This window comes from Vipera berus (assembly GCF_964194415.1).
Source record: "Vipera berus genome assembly, chromosome: 11".
Taxonomy (NCBI): domain Eukaryota; kingdom Metazoa; phylum Chordata; class Lepidosauria; order Squamata; family Viperidae; genus Vipera; species Vipera berus.
The window spans coordinates 17002113-17016571 of record NC_138214.1 but is presented as its reverse complement, the minus strand read 5'-3'; the positions used below and the strand labels follow the sequence as shown (position 1 = coordinate 17016571).

The window sequence follows — 14459 nt, the reverse complement described above, 5'->3', positions numbered from 1 at the left end:
GCGAAGCGAAGAGAAGAGAAGAGAAGAGAAGAGAAGAGAAGAGAAGAGAAGATGGAAGGGACCTTGGAGGTCTTCTAGTCCAGCCCCCTGCTCAAGCAGGAGAACCTACTACCAGTCCCCAAATCATTGTTGTTGCACTCTTTCTAGTCTTCTGTTGCTCCAATTTTAACATTCTAAAAGGTAAAGAATAGAATTTAGAATGGAATGGAATGGAATAGAATAGAATAGAAAATGGAAGGGAAGAGAAGAGTTGGAAGGGACCTTGGAGGTCTTCTAGTCCAACCCCCTGCTTGCATTGACAAGCAAAGTCAATGGGAGAAGCCAGATTCACTTAATGAGCACATGATTCACTTAATAACTGCTGTGATTTGCTTAATAACCATGTCCAAAAAGTTCATAAAATTGGTTGTGACTCACTTAATACCCCCCTTTCTTAGAGGTGGAAATTCTGGTCCCAGTTATGGCTGTTACTACCCGTAGGAGAGCTGCTGTCTCCATATAAAAGAGAAAACCTCCCCATGAGAAATGGTTAGAGAAGGTCATTTGTTTCCTCAAAATTGGTCACCCATCCGATTATTTGGCCCAGAAGTTGGAGGGAAACATCTGAAAAGTGATTTGCAGCTTGGAGCATAATGAATTCTTCTGTGCGCTCTCCTGACCAATAGGCATTTGTAGTGTGTGTGTGTGTGTGTGTGTGTCACAAGTTGTGTTCTCACACCAAGGTTGTGAAATCTGAAGAGCTTTCACTAAAAGCTTTGCCTTGGGACATGGAGCCTTTGGACGGAGTGCCTGGTTGGGTTTCCCCATTTCCTGGGGTGCAATAGCAGAACCTGACCATGATTGGTAGAGAAGAGCTGTAGGAGATCCCCAAAAGGACCCATCAACTTCGTCCTTGTTCTCCCCAGATGTTGCCTGCTGGTAGCTTCTTGCTCTACGCAACGGGAGAAATTCCCAAATTAAGGTGGGTCTTTTTTCCAGGGACACCTAAGGAGGTCTCATCTGAAAGGGTGGCAAGACACACATATTTCAACACAAGGGTAGCGAAGAGCACAGAAAGGGTTCAGCTGCTGTGCCAGTTAGCTTGCCCACCCAACAGCTGAGGTTGCACTCATGGGCATTGTAGTTTGGCTTTCTTTTAGTGCAGGGGTAGGCAACCTTGGCTGTTTTATGACTTGTGGACTTCAACTCCCAGAATTCCTGAGCCAGCCATGCTGAGGGAAAAGGGAGAGGTTTCCAAGCTGAGCCATGCTGGCTCAGGAATTCTGGGAGTTGAAGTCCACCAGTCATAAAAGAGCCAAGGTTGCCTAGCCCTGTCTTAGTGCATAATGGACAGTGGATAATCTACCACCCAGAGGCCTTACACACACACACACCAGCTCTGTATTTGCAGTCCTCTACATGCTGACTCCAGGCCACCAACACTGAATGGCCTAATGCTCACATGTCCTCATCCCAATCTTTAAAAATCCAAACTGGGGGAATGCAATAGGAAGCCGATGGAGCAGAACTGTCCTGCTCCCAAACCCCTGAAGAAGCTAAAAACAACAGGTCAAAATATTTCTCTCAACCTTTTTGAGAATATCAACTCACTGGGGTTCCTTCTGTAGCCCTGCTGAAGGTTGAAATGTTGAAAGGTGGCCTCCGAAGGGTGGCAAATCGGTCTCGACACCCACTGCTTCCTTTAAACTATTGTATAGCAATCGCAATAGCACTTAGACTTATATACTGCTCTATAGTGCTTTACAACACTCTATAAGTGGTTTACAGAGTCAGTGAATTGCCCCCAACAATCTGGGTCTCCATTTAACTGACCTCGGAAGGATGGAAGGCTGAGTCAACCTTGAGCCGATCAAGATCGAACTGCTAGATGTAGGCAGAGTTAGCCTGCAATGCCGCATTCTAATCACTGGGCCACCACAGCTTGGTAGGAAGAAAAAGAGGGAGGGAGGGAGGGAGGGAGGGAAGAAGGAATAGCAATAGCACTTAGACATATGTACCTCTTCACATTGCTATACAGCACTAAATGGTTTACAGAGTCAGCCTGTTGCCCCCCACAATCCTCATTTTACTGTTCTTGGAAGGATGGAAGGCTGAGTCAACCTTGAGTCAGTCAGGATCCAACTCCTGGCAGTCGGCAGTTAGCCTGCAATACTGCATTCTGACCACTGCATCACTGGGGCAGTAAGTGTAAACAGGGCAGTAAAAAGTAAACCCAGTCATACCATATTACCATATTAATTTGTACAATTTGATAGCTAATCAAGGATTCCTTTGGACTTCTTTAATTCATTCCACTGGAACAGAGGCTCCCAGATTATTCCTTGATATGCATCCTAATCAAAATCTTTTCTACTATGTATGCCATCCGCAAGACCAATACTAATAAGCATTTTCTTCTACTGGCATTTACAGGGCTCCAAAATTATATAAAAATGATTTATATGGCCAGAATCCCATCAAATGTTAAAATCTTGTGATTTCACCTGAATTCCTGCTGAGATCCCTTAGATCAAATCTTTGGATTTTTTCTTATTAGAAGCACAAGTGGCTTTCTTGACATAATGGGACCCTCTATTCAGTGTTTCTCAACCTTGGCAACTTGAAGATCTGTGGACTTCAACTTCCAGAATTCCCCAGCCAGCATTCCTGGGAGTTGAAGTCCGCACATCTTCAAGTTGCGAAGGTTGAGAAACACTGCTCTATTCAAGAGTAATCTGTTGCCTTTTCCAAATGCTTGTGCCTCTGTGCCAAAGAATTTTTTTCCAGCTTTTGAACATGGAAAGAAATTGGGTTGGAGTAGGAGGCAAGGAATTATTTCAAAATAAATAGAGGCTAGAATTCTAACCACAGAAATGTAATTTGTCCTGAAAAATCAAAATTCTCACATCTATAAAACAACATTTTTTTTCTTACATCACTCCGACCTCAAGGGAGAACAACCTTTTTGGCAGTCTGGAATCCAATGTTATTTGAGTCCAGAAACCAGGTTATCGGGGAAAGTTTCTTGGTTTTGTTTAATGAAACCATGTGAAGTATATTTTATGAATGTACAACACTGTTTCTTGCCAGTGGCAGCCAAGGGATATGTGAACAGATGATGATCATGATCAAAACTGATCCGCTTTACATGTATTACACATGAATCATATGTAAAAAGAAGAGTGATACTGCCATGGCAAGTTTTCAACACATTACACAAAATCAGAGGGAACAATTTTGAGCAACTGTGATCACAAGTAGTTCCAAGTGCAAGGCCTCAGGTGACTCCCCTTTCATTTACCCAGGAAAACCAATGGTACAAAAATGCCATTATTTCATCATAACACAGAGAACACATCATAACACAGAAGAATTAAGAGCAATTGGCCATACATTTAACATTTGACACATATGATGGTCCTAGGAAGCAGAGAAATTGCTCAGAGGAGAAAGGAAAACGAAATGAAAAACCTTTGGAAAGAGCAAGCTTTACACTTCTCTGTGAAAAACAAGTCACGAGGAACATTTAAGCGTTCTTTAAAAAAAATTAAGAGTGTGGCACAATTGGGCTGTGCAGGAATGCAATCAGATTTCACGGAACATGCTTAGATCACGCTGGGATAATTTTTCCTTTGGGAGATGACTGGATCAGAAGGGATTTTCCTGCTGCTAACTGTTGAGATTGAACATTGCAACCCCAGGCATGTATGAAATGTAGGCTAATAGCTAAGCCTCCCTATCAACTTTGGATAAGGCTCTGCTTTTGGTTTCTTGGCTTAACAGGTGCAGCCCAAGGTGTACAGTAAGGACAACCGACTCACAACCCAGAAATACAAGACTGCAAAGGGCAAGATTGAATTGTTCAACCTTTTTTGGTTTGATGGGGTGCTTGAGGAAACTTTTAAAGAGCCTTTTTGCAGAGACTTAAGGCCCTCATGATAGGTTGGAATGCCATCCTGCCTGAGATACGTCTCTGACTTCCATCTGAACTGAGTTCAGAAAGAGGTTTGCAAATCCAGACCTAGAGTGTGTGGTAGGTCCTGCCTCTCTTGATTGTCTTCAGTGTCTCTTAGGATGTTTGGGTGATTTATTTTAATTACATTGCATGACTGTTTTTGTTGAATGCCACCCAGGTTGTTGTAGAGCTGGGTGGCATTATACACACACACATATATACTGTATATTATAATATACATTTTCTTGTCTGGAGAGTTTTAAGGAGCAAAATGAATCCTTTGAGCTTCTATAAGCTTCCCCCTTGCCCTTTCTCTTCCTAAAAGGGGCCAAGCCATTGTGACATCATTGGCAAAAAACCCCTGTTGCCTTCAGCAAAAAAAGGTTGCCTTTTCTACCTTAGGACTTAGAATGCCTGAACGACACTAAATGTCAACAGACTCAAGTTTCATGGCTATATCTTAGAATCCTGAGTAGGAGACAAAATAGAAAACCTGCAGAGATTTTTTTGTTTTGTTTTGAAAACCAAAATCTGGAATCGGTGGATTGTTGGCAAGCTATACAGCAACAGATGGTAGAGATCTTCAACGTGTGTTTCATAACCTGCAAGAGTACAAGGCTGTAAAATATCAGTGTTAAGGGGTGGAAACTAGAGATGTAGAAATGACATGGTTTTACTGCTGGGATAATGTAGGAGAACGCCGTAGAGCGATCAAGAAATTTCAGCCATGTATTGGGTTATTCTCTACTGCAGTTTTGCAACCTCAGCAACAAAGATGTGTGGACTTCAGCTCCCAGAATTTCCCAACCAGCACAGCTGAAGTCCACGTATCTTGAAGCTGCTGATAAACTCTGCTACACTGCCTTGCTCTGTAAGGAATCAAAATATCACCCTTAACTTGATGACACAAACTCGAGAAGGGATGGTGTTCGGCAGTGCCAGACTCATTAACCACTTCTTGCAATTAAACTGTGGACTGCGGCAGATGAGGAGAGAGAAAAATCCTTCCTTTTTGGTCTGTTGAAGACTTGCCTTCTCCAGGCCCCAAGTCAGGTTCTGCCTGTTTTCCTCCAGCTTCAGGAGGAATGGATTAGGGATGAATCCCCGAAAGAGAAGAATGGTTGAAATTTCCATCAGTGGTTCTTTGGGAGATATGAAAACACACCACATTCTTAACTGATGGCTGAACCCCCACATTTAGCATATAGTATAGTGTTTCTCAGGCTGTAGCAGCTTTAAGATGTGTGGACGTCAACTCCCAGAATTCCCCAGCCAGGGAATTGTGGGAGTTGAAGTCCACACACTTCTTAAAGTTGCTAAGGTTGAGAAATGCTAGGTGCCTATAGGACAGGGAGGTCTCCAAACTTGGCAATTTTAAGACCTGCAGACTTCAACAACCAGAATTCCCCAGCCAGCCAACTTTCCTTCTCCACATGAAAGTGAGGTGAAGCGCTGCTGCAGTCAAACTATGATGTACATATATTAAAAGGCAGCTTATGGAGACAAATCAACACCTAAGGACACTTCCACATGCTCCTTCCTCTGAAATAGGATTACAGACTCAGTTTCCTCGTCTGCAGCCCTTGGTGTAAATGCCCGCTTGGTTTTCCCCCCTCTAATTTATGCCTTTTTTGTAGTTTTGGAAAGGACAAATGTATGTCTGCTGTGCAGCAGGCCAGTCTTCAAACCGTTTGGGAGACCTACGTACAAACCTACATATTGTGCCGAGAATAGCTGTTAGCTCAGGGGGCACTGAAGCCATATCCTGTCTCCAACAGAAAGCAACGACATTTCCCCAAAGCCCATGAGTAGGGATTGAGAACAAAGAATAATAAAGTTGGAAGGGACCTTGTAGGTTTTCTAGTCCAACCCCCTGCCAAGCAACAGCCTCTCATTCCAATTGTTCCTCGAAGAGAGGGAGGGAGGGACCCCCACCCCAGCATTTGTGAGCTCTTCCCAGGCCAGTGGGATGTTCTTTGGGTGAAGGACACCATTTCTGATGTTGAGGGACAACCAATTCCAGGTCCTGTTAGAAACAAAACTTTTAACATCTTCCATCCAAGATGACAAATGGATTGTCCAATATATACCGATGAAAGGGCGACCTTGAGTGCCAAGTGGCAGAGCAATTAGCTAAGGATAACGGGTAGGTTGTCATGATGTGGAAATATAAATTAGTGGTGCTTGGCAGACTTTCTTAGGGGAACCAGTTTGGTCTACACAAAGACTGCCTTTCTTGCTCTTTCTTCTTCCATGGTCTTCTCCAATTTAACTTCTCCAGAAGTGTTGGTCTACAGCACCCATGGTGAGTGGAAATAATGTGGCTGTAATCTAACATGACTTGGAAGAAACTGCAAGTGTCTCTGAAAACTGGAAAGGCTAGTACAGAATAGCATTTAATGCTACCAGTAAAAGCATACCATGGACCTTGTTTTACGTTCCTTCCTTAACCAAAAGAAAAAGGGATGAAAGTGAAGAATATCAAAGCAGAGATCTGGCTGTATTGGTGGATTCCTTGTCAGACAGGATCAATCATACACATGACAAATTTGTCTAGAGGCCCCTTAATATATAGCTGAAATGCTTTAACAACAGCCCCTTTAAATCAGGGCTTCCCAACCTTGGCAACCTGAAGATATGTGGACTTCAACTCCCAGAATTCCCCAGCTAGTAAGGACAAGTTGGGCAGAAAAACAACAGGTGAAGAAGACCTAGCCCTTCTTCTTGGGTGAAGTCACCATAGACCCATGGAGCTTCAGGCTTTATGGATACACATGTCCACGTACAGCTACCATATGGTCTCAAGGGAGCAGCCTTCCAACTTGAACCCATGGCTCTGCTTCTTCTTGGATTCTACCCAAGGGCTGTAGACTGTTGTATGAAGGAACATCCTTATGCTAAGATGGTCTTGGACAAATGCCCCGCTGCCACTCCTGTTCAAGGCAAGAAGAGACAATCTTGCTAGGAACACAGATTGTCCTAAGCTACATGCAAATCCAAAGGATGATGTACACGTCATCGTTAAATATGGAACTACATAAACAGAAGAACACTATTTTTGTTTCCTTCCGGCTACCTTTCTTGAAACAATTACAGTGGAGGATCAAGCAAGCCCTGAAATGAAATTCCCCCAAGTAAACAAAACAGAGAATCCAAGACAGCAGCTCAATCTTTTTGATAAGATCCCTCAACTGTATCCAGAAACGAGGAATTATTGCTCCTTTTGAGATACATTTAATATGCAAAAGAAATCAAACAAAGAATTCACAACCCAAAAGAGGAAAAAAAACAAACCCCTTAATATCTAATTGCTTGTTCAGGGACAGATTTTAGGGAGACAGGAGAAAAAGGTTGAACTTGCTAGTTGAAAAGTAAACTTTTCAGAAGAGAATTCAGAATTCAGCTCTTGTCCTTCTGTCTCCGTGACTAATCTACTTCTGAGAATTTGGCAGCTTCACAACTCGCTCCGGATGGAGTTTCCAGTGAATTTAAACTCCTTGTCGGCAAAATAACTAAGTATGGCTGCAGAATCTATTTTGGGGGGAAAGGAGAGAGGAAGTGGTCCAAGGCAATCTATTAAAATGTTATCACAATCATCTATGCATAATCCACTAATGTATTACCTGGAGGAAAAAAAATCACAGCCAGGACATAACCGAGGGAACAATGAAACAATGTTCAGTAGGAAAGAAAGAGGCGAAGGAAACTCAACTTCAACTTGAAAGCCAAGAATTTGACCAGGATTGACTTTAGTTTACCGACAGAGGGATCTTCTGTTATCACAGAAGAGGTTAAGTTCTCCTTTCAAAAGATCTCGGCTTTGGGGGGGGGATCAGAAAACCCTGCTGGTGACAGATGGGTAACCGAGAGAAGTTTACACCACAGCTCCCTCGGTGCTTGGAGCCCCCGGAAGGAGCCCTCCATTTGGGACCATCTCTGAGCCCAACATCTTGTCTTTTCCCGAATCCAACCGTTTCTTCTTGAGCTGATTCTGATGGATGAAGGGAACAAACGCAAGAATGAGGCCTCCAATTATTGGAGGAACGCCAGCAAAGTAGAAGGCAAGCTGGTAATTCCCAAAATGGTCATGAAGGAGTCCTGAAAAAGAAGAAAAGCAGGTAACGTATAACCAAAAGGGAAGGCTTTTGTCAGGAGGCTTCTGCCCTTCCTTTGTAGGATCGTTAACAATTTTGCTTTCTTTTTTTATGCCCAAAGGTAAAGAGGCGGAGGGAGAAGAAAAAGAATTTTGGATTTCAATAATTATGTGGATTTAAACTTTGAAGGAAGGGGTGTGATGGCGCAGCGGCTAAAGGTTTGAGACCCCAGCTCTGCGCAATGGGTGAGCACCCATCACATCCTCAGCTCCTGCCCACCTAGCAGTTTGAAAGCATGCAAATGCGAGTAGATAAATTGGTACCACTTCAGTGGGAAGGTAACAGCGTTCTGTGCGCCTTGGCGTATAGCCATGCTGCCCACATGACCATAGAAATTGTCTTCAGACAATGCTGGCTCCCTCAGCCAAGAAACACAGATGAGCACCATGCCCTAGAGCTGGACACAACGGACAGGGACACCTTTACCTAAACTTTGAAGTGATCATCAAAGAAACCAGGATTCTGCGTTCATGTCTGTTCTCAGCTCCAGGGACCAAGCTCAAAGGATGTTGGTCAGGTCAAGGAAGGACCACCTGAGTCAGAGCAGCTCTTTCTACCCTTTTGACTTCTGACTCCTGTGCTACTAGACTACAACAATCCTCTTGACCAGATGACACATTCACTGACTTAGCTGGCTGAGGAGTGGGTGTTGTAGTCCCACATATAGGAAAGGCTGAACTAAAATGTATCAAGTGGCATTTCGCAACCTCTCAAAAAGCTGTTTTCTGATCTTCACAGCTAAATGGCTCTGACCTTAAGACTTCCCCATTCTTTTTGTATAAGGCTGAGGATGGCAAGAAGGGAAGCGCAGCCAGACATGACGATGTCAAGCTTTGAGCTAGGAAAAGAACAGCTAAGAATCCACTGATTTCAGAAAGGTGAATGAAAAAGGCCTAGGATTTAAAACTTTAACCTAACGCACATGTACACAGAGGGCTTAATTCCAGTGTTCTACAGAAGGTTTATATCACTTCTTTCTTATTTACAATAAAAGCGACTTATCTAACTGGGCTGTATCCTTTAAGCTTCTACAGTTAGTTATTTGATGACAGGCCAGGTTTCAGGAAAAAAAGGAAAATTATTGCTGGTTCTGATATAAAATCTGACAGATGGTGACAATTTGCCATCAACTCCTTGACTCTGAACCGTTTGAAAAATACTGCCCACATTTTAATTGGAGGCATCCTGAACTAAATGATTTTTTAAAAATTCTTCATAGCATCGAGCAGTTCTGAGTCTTGAATTCAGTGTAAAGTCTTTCAATTTTGCTTTTAATGGGCTTTAATAAAAAAAATATCACTAAACGTTACTTATTCCAAATTCAGATGACCGGTTGGGGAGGAAGCAGTCTGGTTTTTAAAGAATACAAATTATTCCCAGAAAAAGAGATACAACTGGCCAAGATCTTTCCAGCTGCAGCACTTCTTCTGAAAATCTTTAGATCTTTTTAATCTGGGAAAATGGACTTTATTGAGCAACATTTGGCTATTTTCTAAGCAGTGTAATAATCTGGGCCTGTTGATCGTTGCCAAATTTAAAAAAAAAATCCAATACTTCAAAATCCAGCCAGCGTTTACACAGTGGCCAACAATATTACTTATTACCACTTACGAACCCCACTACAAGTTTTTTAGATTTTTCTTATACAAGCTGAAGCACAAAGAATGTGACGGAGGCTAGGGTTAGTCTGAGAGATGAATAATTAGTTAACAAATACTTCTGTTGGCTGGTGGGCTAATGCATCCTAACCTCACTTTTAGACATTTTAAGTTTAAGTTTAAGTTTAAGTTTTATTTAATTTGTATACCGCCCTTCTCCTTGGTAGGGACTCAGGGCGGTTCACAGGGCATATATAAAAAGACAATACAAAAATTAAAAAAAGATTAAACCCATGCCCAATTAAAACAGTAATACAAATCTAAAACAACAAATTAAAACCCATAATCCCCCGTCAGGCCAGACCAGCCATTTCAAATAGGTGGGTCTTCAGGCCACGACGGAAAGTTCGGAGGTCTGATGCCGTCCGGAGCTCTACCGGCAGTTGGTTCCATAATGCCGGAGCGCCCACAGAGAAGGCCCTCCCCCTGGGGGCCACCAGTCGGCATTCCTTGACTGGCGGCACCCTGAGGAGGCCCTCTCTGTGGGAACGCACAGGGCGGAGGGGAGTTGATGCCGGCAGCAGGTGGTCCCTGAGGTATCCCGGACCCATGCCATGTAGGGACTTAAAGATCGTAACCAAAACCTTGAACCTCACCCGAAAGACAACTGGTAACCAATGCAGCTCGCGGAGCAAAGGTGTAACATGGGAGTACCGGGAAACTCCCAAGACAACTCTCGCGGCCGCATTCTGTACCAGTTGGAGCCTCCGAGTGGTCTTCAAGGGAAGCCCCATGTAGAGAGCATTACAGTAGTCAAGGCGAGAGGTCACGAGCGCATGAGTGACCGTACACAGGGCATCCCGGTTCAGATAGGGCCGCAACTGGCGCACCAGGCGAACCTGGGCGAAAGCCCCCCTAGTCACGGCCACTATATGATCTTCCAAGGTAAGCCGTGAATCTAGGAGGACTCCCAAGTTGCGAGCCCTATCCACGGGGGCTAACAATTATAAAATACTAGGAATTACATAATTCAAAAGTAATTTACAAACATTATCCAAATCATATATGCATCAACTGAACACTTGGGGCTGCAGACAATCCCAGAATGTTGTGGGTTCTGCCCTTTGAGACCTTGAGCAGTTGAAATGTTAATGGAAGAGAAGGAAAGCTTTGATGACCACTAATTTTAACAAATGAAAATGAAATCAAATTAAGTTTGCTTCTGGCCTCTCCTACTAATTTTTTCAAATACAGCTACTTCAAAGTGAGAAGGGGCACCCCAACCACATTTCCTCCTTCTTCTTGCAACTAAGAACCTGCGAAATGGGTCCATTAGCTCACAGCATCTTATCAACCTCTTTAAATATGGAAAAATCCCAGAGAATCTGACATATCTGGAGGATGGGCGATTTAGGAGGAAGTATTTCTGTATACTGGCTCAATTTAGCTATCACACCAGGAAAATTTGCCTAGAATGTGACAAGAGAGCTGGAGTAATAATTAGCTGTCAAATTAACATCTGAGAACTGGTTTGCATAGTGATAAGCCAAATGAAGCAATGACCATTACTGTTGGGCCTTCAGGAGCCATCCTATCCAGGCAAATGGAAACCCCAAATAGATAAGCCATTCTCTATACATATGGTTTATTCACCCAATACATATTTGTCCATTTAACATTTAGGACAGTGTTATAATGAGTTGGTTGAGCTACTGACTGCTGGCCCAAGTCAAAGAAGCTACAGATCCTGGATTAAAGGTGAGAGCCAACTGTGAGGTTGTCCCTTGTCTACCAACTGTTCATACCTTGCTTGGAGATAAGGACTTTTTTAGACATATTGGAAACATCTTCCTGCCAAAATCATTAAGGTAGAGAATTCTCTCACCTGCAATTGGTGGGCCAGCTGACATGGGAATGGCCATGAGTCCCAGGAGATAGCCAATGGCTTGAGATGCCTCCATGGGCCCAACCAGCTCAAAGGCAATGGGGGCCATAATGGTGATGAAGAGTCCATCACAAAGTCCAAGGAAGAGGCAGACGATGATCACCCCCCAAAAGGCTTGGCACTGTAGCAACATCATGCACATGACACCCAAGGTGATGAAGGACGCAACCTAAAGAGTCAAAACAAGGAAGCTGTTCAGACAACCAGGACAAATGTGGAATTCCCTGAACAAGGGGACTGAGAGGATTAGTGAGTAGCACACTTTATAGGTGATGGATGAAGTGACTCTCTCTCTCTCTCTCTCTCTCTCTCTCCTTCCCTTCCTCCCTCCCTCCCTCATGAAATTACTCAAACTCACAAGGTTTCTGACATTCCATCCGAGATCCCATGTGAAAATGCAACACTTCATCATTCTTGCCTGGGAATACATGTGATTTTGGCATTCTCACCAAGCCATCTCACCACATTTTGGCATCTTCACCTGGAATCACTGAAATTTCACCAAGTTTCCTCCATGGGCTGTTAGGCTTTTAAATGGGACATAATCTTATGCATAATTGACTTGGGAGGCCGGTGTGTGTTGTAGTTGGTTCACATAGTGTGGTGGGATGGAGGGTTTGTTGTCACTGTGTGTTGGGGGGAGAGAGCACAGCGGGAGGCTCAGCTAATCTCAATGTACACATGTTGTACTTTGACAATAAAGGTTTATTTATTTATTTATTTATATTCATTTTTAAATTGAATGACATTCTACAAATGCTATTTCAGGTTGTTGCAGAAACCTTAGCATCTTTGATTAGATAGATAGATAGATAGATAGATAGATGATAGATAGATAGATAGATAGATAGATAGATAGATAGATAGATAGATAGATAGATAGATAGATAGATATGATAGATAAAATGCCTTCCCAATCTCTGGTTAAGAAGAATGAAAACCTTAGGCGACATTCACAGAATATGTTTAGAGAGCATGGTCCACTTTCCAGGCTTTCTAATCTGGCGGGGGGGGACAGGATACCCAAAATCTTTTCATGGATGCTCAGTTCTAGATGAAGTTTGGCTTCACCGTTAGGCAGGACAACCAATAGGTGGAAAACTTACTTTGAGTCTAGAAGTGTGTGGCAATGCCAGGATGATCAATCTTCTTTGTAAGAATATAAATATTGTCTTCCACTTTGATTTTGCTAGGTCTTCCATTCCTAAACCCCTGAACATTTCGCCTCCTTCCCAAGTCTGACAGGTCACCCAACTTTTTTTCCCATTTTTCTCTTCTGTTCTCCCCAAAGGCCACTCCTTGGTAGCAAATTAAGGAGGACATTTTAAGACCTCACAACTGGAGTACTTTAGTTTGTCTCAGGCCCCCAAGGCATTCAAAGACAATGTGCTCTAGATATCTGAGATGCACGGAGAAGGCTCAAGTTGCAGAGAACATGAAGAAATCGACCAAGAGGAGAAAGTTGGAAGGTGACAGCAACTCTTCTGCCATTCCCTCACTCTCAGCAAAGTGCTTGTGTGCAAACGCCATCATAGGGATTCATAAAGAGCCGTTTCCATCTGTTAAGTATATTTTTCTCTATTTAAATCATCTCAAATCTCTGCCATGTTTCCAAGTTTGCAATATACTCTCCTTGGCACTGAATGGAAGGTCAGCTCTAGGCCAAGGCTGGAGTTTGGGAAGGCTGATTTTTTCCCTTCAGACTTTCATAATGTTCACAAATGATTTATTTCTACCATTTTTTTTCCTTAACAAGTTACATAAAATAAGCTGCTTCTTCCAGCCAACAGTAAAGACTCCCATTATGGACTGCTTGCAGAACATCCCAAGGTCAGACCTGACCTAGGGAGTTGGGGCCATGGAATTCAACTATCTGAACCCAAAATGGCTTGGAATAAGATCACTTCTGCTGGGCCTGTAGAAATACTGGGGTACCAAACGTCGATATGCGCCCCTGGGTTGGCTGAAGAGCTACATAATACTGCTTTTTCCTTCCATTTAATCACGTCTGATTCTTGGAGACTGCCTGAACAAACTCTTGCAGTGTTCTTGTTTCAACATTGGTTCATCTTTGCCTGCTTCCTAGGGCCGAGAGAAGACCTGGCTAAGACCACCCATCTGGTTTTGTGCCCAGGCTGGACTAGAAGTCGTGGACTCCTGGTAGGTGGATTGACACCTTAATCACCACACCAAACTGGCTCTTCTACAGTTTTGCATGCTCAGCTTAATTAAGTTTCTTTGCTAATATATTTGGTTATTTATGGTACAGTGGACAGTATAAATTGGAACTTGTGTGAACAAGCTAAATTGGAAGAAGTTCTCTGTATTGTTTCTTTGTGCCCACATCAAAAACTACGTGGTATTCCTGAGCATTAAAAAGATCTTCTGGTCTCCAGGCCTGGCCTTTCCTTCACAGCTGCTTTTGTGAAATATCTTCCTTTTCTCCGAGTTCAAGAAGAGGAAGATGGAGGGGACATCTCTCTAATTTCACCTCTGTAAGAATCCCATGAGGTGGGTTGAGTAGACAATCACCCAGTAAGGTCCGCAGTGACTGTAGGCTACGCCCAGCGTTGTAATCACTCCACCACATTGCCTTCGGAATGAATAAATGAGCCATCTCTTTCGCATGAAGACTAGCCTATTGGACGATCCAATTGTCAATCTTCTCTGGCCTTTTGTGCCACTGAGAAAACAGGCTACAAAATAATATTGCCACAATATTGGGTAACCTGGCAGATCCAAGTAGACTGTGTATGGTTGTGCACCTATTTCATTATTTATTTATTTGTAACATGTATTGGGCGCTTATCTTACCACTCTGTCTGAAC

General features: G+C 43.1%; 1 protein-coding gene across 1 annotated transcript in view; it reads right to left on the bottom strand.

The window, feature by feature from the left end:
- Nucleotides 1-2805: 2805 nt before the first annotated feature.
- Nucleotides 2806-14459, bottom strand: part of SLC16A2 (solute carrier family 16 member 2) — a 90674-nt gene continuing 79020 nt past the window's right edge. Inside the window, exons 5-6 of the mRNA XM_081336569.1 lie at nucleotides 11572-11800; nucleotides 2806-8032 (exon numbers count right to left, since the gene is read on the bottom strand). Coding sequence (XP_081192695.1) covers nucleotides 7809-8032; nucleotides 11572-11800 — 453 coding nt within the window. The 3' untranslated portion in view covers nucleotides 2806-7808. The remainder of the gene's footprint in view (nucleotides 8033-11571; nucleotides 11801-14459) is intronic.